Genomic DNA, 6,006 nt, shown 5'->3' on the forward strand with positions numbered 1-6,006 from the left:
CCTAGAAATCAAGAGCATAGAGAGCACAAATTAATATGACATCCAGATAGCACCAACATCTCTGAGCATGGCCACCAGTTCTCCACTGAGATGCAGAGCCATCAGACTCTTTAACCCTCCAACCCTCTTTCCTCCTATAAACACTGCCGGTGTCGGTGTCGGTGCCGGTGCTGGTGCAGGGTCTGCAAGCGCAATTCCTCCCTCATTCTGACCCTGTGCTTGAACTTGAGCTTGATCTTGGCTATCGTGGGCAGCGAGTGCTCCCAATTCAGATTCCTCCAATTCGATGACGACAGGATGAACATCGATCTTAGAGAGAAGCTTCTTCATGACATGGCACATACAACAAGACTTTCTACTAAATATGATGACTGGATTCTCAGTTATCAGCCTCTCTATCATCCTCTCCGGCGTCTCCCCTACATCTATAGTCAGCGGCGCCGCCCCTACTCTCGTAGTTGCCGTCCCTTCCCCTGCCGGTGACGCAATATCCACTCGTACTCCCCCTTCCGATAATATTCTTACACCTTGCATCACCGGAGATCACAGTTTGCTTTGAGAGAGAGAGAGAGAGAGAGAAGAAGTGCTGTGGGGATCGAAATATCGAATACGTTTCGAGGATTCTTATAAGAAACATATAGTACCGATTCAGTACGTCGCACTAGATGTGTTGGATTTGGTATCTGATGACGTCATCAAATAATCAATGGTGATGGAGAATCTTGGAACATTTTGACTTGGTAGTCGGTGATGAGTATTGGATATTTATTTATTTACCTTATGGGAGGAGAAGATCCCGAGGGTAGGAGTAGAGAGACGAGGTTCACAACTTCACATGGAGGAGTAGGGGAACCAGGAAGAGTATGACGTCATCAACACGCCAGGGCTCCACGTAGGATCAGGTAACGACGACTTTGGAGTGAGAATTGGTTGTTGACGTAAGCGATTCTGGTAATTAAAATGATCTTTATGTGACGTCAGCTGAGATGGACGAACGGCTCTTTTGGCTTCCTGGTCCTAGTGGAGGCGGGACTTGATGTCATGGTTGGAGAAAGAAATCTTCTTTCCACGTCACCCTGACTTTCTTTTTTGCCACGTGGCATCATCTTAGTTCGTTGAATGCTTTAATAATTGAAAATAGTGTTACTATTTTATTATTATTATTTTTTTATTTTGGAGAATTTAAATTAATTAATTAAAGAGAAAGAAAAGGAAAGGAAATGACAAAATGCATTTACTTGAGGCACGGCGATGGAGAAGGGGACGACAATGACCCAACATCTTTGGGGAGCACCTCTCGAAGCCGAGTCTAAGGTTGACACGTGTACTGAAATACGTCATCTCCATGCATCTTTAACCAGCAAGAGTGGAAGCCGGATCAGGTTCTCGTACGAGAACCATAATCGTACGCCGGCAGCCATCTACATGGAATCTAGAGGAGAAGTGGATTCCATGTGGATGACTTACAGATGTACAAGAATGGTTCTGATACGAAAACTTGATCCGAGTTCACAAGAGAGGGGTTGGAGAGGGAAAACTGTCTGCTTCAGTTTCCTGTTCGGCTTAGTTTTCCAGTCCCTCTAATAAAAGGGGGTGGACCCCATCTAGTTAGAATGTTCAGGCAGGGGTTGGGTGATCATTGCATCCCCATTGTTAGGGGCACTGAGACACTAGGCCGGGTAGGGATGGAGAAAGGGGAGGGGGGAAGATGCTCCATACATGGTCCTAAAAATTGGGATTGAATTATTGATCTCGGTCGAATTAGAGTAGAATCAATTATATTCAAATCTAGATTTTCTCTTCTTGCTTAAATAAAAATTCAAGGGTAATTCTGGTCGAATTTGATGAATTCCACTTTGATTGTTGTTGAATTTTATTTTTTGGGTTTAGATAAATTCTTGTCGATTTTGATTGAATTAGAATCAAAATTGGTGGAGACTAATGTTGTTGCCGATTCCACTTCCTCCTGATCAAACAATGGATGAGAGAAAGAGAGAGAGAGAGAGAGAGAGAGAAAAGGTGGTAGGACTTGGAAGCCAAACTAAGCACCCAAAACTTGTAGAGTGTGGTATTGTGGTCCTGATCATCACAGAGTTGGTTGTTTCTCAAATTTTAAAGGAAGAGCCACTGCTCATGGTGCTGAAACTGTCTACCATCTTAAACTCCAAAGGAAAGGGGGCAATTTTCCTTCACCCATGGTCAATCCCTTCATTGAGGGGTTCGAACAATGTGTAGAGGCTATCAATGATGGGGGTATTATCGATTTCATACAATAGCAGCAAGGTATTTATGAGCCTAGATGGGTGTACTCATCCTTCACTCACGGTGCATAAAACTCCTCCTCCGAAAAAACAGTGTTATGTATACTATTGGTTGAAGAGAAACAGAAGGGGGAATTCTTTTTTTAAGGGGAGTGCATATCTCCATTCATATATATGTCACAAAAGAAAAATCCTTACAAACCAAAAAAATGTAACAAAGAATATTGAATTATGAGAACATCAAAGATGAGAAAGTTTCAAATCTTCATTTGCAGTGGACACGCTCTACGGATACTTTCATCAAATTTAATGTAAATGGAGCAAGTAGGGGTAATCCTAGATTGACGGTTATTGGGGGAGTTTGTCGTGATCAAGTTGGGTGTTTTCTCTATTGTTTCGCTAGTAGTATTAGTTATACTAATGCTTTAATTAGTTGCTGAAGCATCTGTAGTTCGACAGATCTTTTTTGTGTGCAACTGATAGGGGTTACCACTTTTTTATAGTTGAAAGTGATAATCTAATAGTGATTAGCATTCTTAATCGATCTACCAATTCTATCCCGTGGAAGATTTCTATGATTATGAAAGATTGTTTCTATCTAAATGATACATCCAAGATTCATCGGACCAATTAGCGGCCGCCACGTGTCACAGGGTGACCCGCTCTAGAACCAAAGAGAACGAACCGGGGGTCCCACCCGGGCACGACCAGCACCCAGGCGCGGCCTCACCCAGGTGCAGCCTCACCCAGGAGCGGCCTGCACCCAGGCGCGGCCTACACCCAGGCGCGGCTTGCACCCAGGCACGACCTCACCCAGGCGCGGCCTGCACCCAGGGGTGGCCTCACCCAGGCGCGGCCTCACCTAGGCACGGCCTCACCTAGGCGTGGCCTCACCCAGGCACGGCCTGCATCCAGGCGCGGCCTTACCCAGGGGCGGCCTGCACCCAGGGGTGGCCTCACCCAGGCGTGGCCTGCACCCAGGCGCGGCATCGTGGAAGCGGACGTGATGTATACGGACACCGGGGCCACTCGTCTATGACCCAATCGTGTCACTGCAGACTCATGTCACCACTAAGACTCTAGGCCACTGCTTAGAAGTCACGTCACCCAGACGGATTCAAGCACCAATAACGTTATCACCACACGCAGGTATCTATCCAACAAGGATCTTGATACCACCCGGACACTCCCTCCCGCGGGGAGATGGCCAATCAGGATAGAGCCCCGTTACCCAGGGCCTCTATCCACTCAACGGCACAATCACCATCAAACTAGGACTCTCCACACCGCCATACACTACTATAAAAGGCAAGGTACACAACCCCATAGGGGACATCTAAACTCATATTGAATAATCACTATTCATCTGTTTGCTCAGGAGATCTAACTTTGGCATCGGAGAGCCCCAGGCCGGAACCACACTGGTTCTCTCTGTTGACCCCTTGATCCACTTGCAGGTGACGGCATTCGCAGGACCGCTCGACGATTTCTTGACGCAACAGATTGGCGCCGTCTGTGGGAACGACGCTAGCCATTACAGCTACTAGCTCGCTTCCATATTCATTCAATGACACGAAGGAAGACTACCACCACCAACAACGGAGCAAAGAATGGATCACCACCCTCAGAGTGCTATCGCCGAAGAGCCAATGACCAGGACCATGTCCCTCTGGAGGAAGAGATCCCCCTTAATGACCAGTTTGTGGTCGACGAGCCCAACAATGACGAGGCAGACGATGTGGTGGTGGAGGTGATACCTGACCCTAATGCTCCAGCCACTGTGAGTCATATCAACGACCTGCAACGATAGATCCTCGATGAACAACGACTCTTTCGAGAATACTTGACACAGCGTGCGACGTCTCACCGTCGAAAGACTTCACCATCAGCAAGGGTGGAGTTCGTACCTCGACAAGAGCTGAACCCTAGGAGATCATCTCCTAGGGGCATGAGATCAGAGAGACTTGCGCAACGGGCAACCCCCACTCCGCAGCGGGGGGAGCCTTCCCAGCATCCCAGGAGAACAAGAGACCTCTCGCCACAGTCAGAACGTGGGAGGACGTCAACACCCAGGGCGAGAGTGTCTAGCCCGCAGAGATCGGTCCGGAGGTCTGTGTTCGACGGACGACTTGAAGAAGGTCACATACCATGACGAAGCCGAACCTACATAGAGGAAAGCCCCTCACCTTCACGACAGGGTTCATCACGGCGTGACCATTCACCTTCCCGCCAACACTCAAGGCGGGAGGGGACATCCAGGACAGAGCGTGAACGGGGTCGCAGTGAACATCCGGCCAGGCGTGAGGGACAGACATGGGACGAGGCGCTCGATCGAAGACTCCGCGACCTGGATGAGAAGCTGGAAGGTTTGAAGAAGCAGACCAAAGGTGTGACACATTCCATACCTGGACAACACCCATTCTCGACGGAGATCATGTCAGCCACCCTATCTTCTAGGTTCCGACTACCCACCTTTGAACTTTACAGTGGTACCACTGACCCTAATGACCATATCAACTATTTTAATGGCATGATGACGTTGTATGGTGGGTCGGGCGTGGTCTCCTGTCGAGTATTCCCTGCATCCCTCAAGGGAGCAGCCACATCATGGTTCTCCAGGCTACGATCGAGATCTATATGCTCGTTCGCAGAGCTATGCGAACAGTTCATCACCCGCTTCCAAAGCAGTGTCAAGCAGAAGAAGACCACCTTCAATCTACTGAACGTGGTACAGAACCCTGGGGAATCTCTCAGAGAGTACATTAGCAGGTTCACCAAGGAGTCCCTGGAGGTTCGAGACTTGGACGACCAGACACAGCATGCAGCCCTAGCTGGAGGCATCAGGAATCTGGACCTGATCAAGGACTTGGCACGTCATGAGACCAGGACTATGAAAGAGCTCTTGGAGTGGTGCAATGAGTTTGTAAATATGGCCGAGGTACTACAAGCTAGAACGAAAATAATCGAGGCCAAGCCGCAGGACAACAAGAGGTCAGCACTTGATGACCGCAAAGAGGATAAGAGGTTGAGGACAGAGCGTCGACAAGAGAAGAGCGACTGCCATTCTGGGAGGACAGACCATTGCCCAGATAGAAGTGAGAGGGCAAGCACCCCTGAGTTCACACCACTAAACACCACCAGGTCCCAGATACTCATGTAGATCCAAGACCGTGACCTACTCCATTGGCCACGACCCATGCTAGCAGGACCAGAGAAGCGAAACCCTAACAAATATTGTCTCTTCCATAAAGAGAATGGGCATGACATAGAGGAGTGCTATTAATTGAAGAGAGAGATAGAACAACTTGTAAGAGCAGGAAGCTTGGACAAGTATGTGAAGGGGAGACGTGACAACCGCTCAGGCCAAGGAGACAGAGGTCGTGACGGAGACAGAATGGAGTCGAGACGAGAAGAAAGAAGAACAGATCGAGAGAGAGACCGCCCAGAAGAGCGGAGAGATGCAACAAAACCTAGTGGCACCAAGGGACCTCCTATCCTCACCATACTTGGAGGACCGGGGCAAGAGTCCACCAGAAAAGCTAAAGCTCATGCCAGGTTCGTGGGAGTGGCAGAGAAGCCAAGCAGGATAGCCAAGACCGAGGCGATGATCTCCTTCTCGGATGAAGACCTGGAAGGACTAAACTTCCCACATGAAGATGCCCTGGTAGTACAGGTGGAGGTAGCCAACCGACCTGTACACAGGGTACTGATAGACACAGGGGCGTCTGTTGACGTACTCTCCTTG

General features: G+C 48.8%; 1 protein-coding gene across 1 annotated transcript; it reads right to left on the reverse strand.

Annotated features, from left to right (window-relative positions):
- Window positions 1–567, reverse strand: LOC122669300 (glutaredoxin-C6-like). The gene has a single exon (XM_043866044.1). It carries the CDS (start codon window positions 532–534, stop codon window positions 31–33), a length of 504 nt encoding a protein of 167 aa, XP_043721979.1. The 5' UTR covers window positions 535–567; the 3' UTR covers window positions 1–30.
- Between the last annotated feature and the right edge of the window lie 5,439 nt (window positions 568–6,006).

The sequence above is a fragment of the Telopea speciosissima genome, chromosome 7, assembly GCF_018873765.1.
Source record: "Telopea speciosissima isolate NSW1024214 ecotype Mountain lineage chromosome 7, Tspe_v1, whole genome shotgun sequence".
NCBI lineage: Eukaryota > Viridiplantae > Streptophyta > Magnoliopsida > Proteales > Proteaceae > Telopea > Telopea speciosissima.

Coding starts and splice junctions, on each gene's coding strand:
- LOC122669300 (XM_043866044.1), bottom strand. CDS start 534: ATGCAAGGTGTAAGAATATTATCGGAAGGGGGAGTACGAGTGGATATT.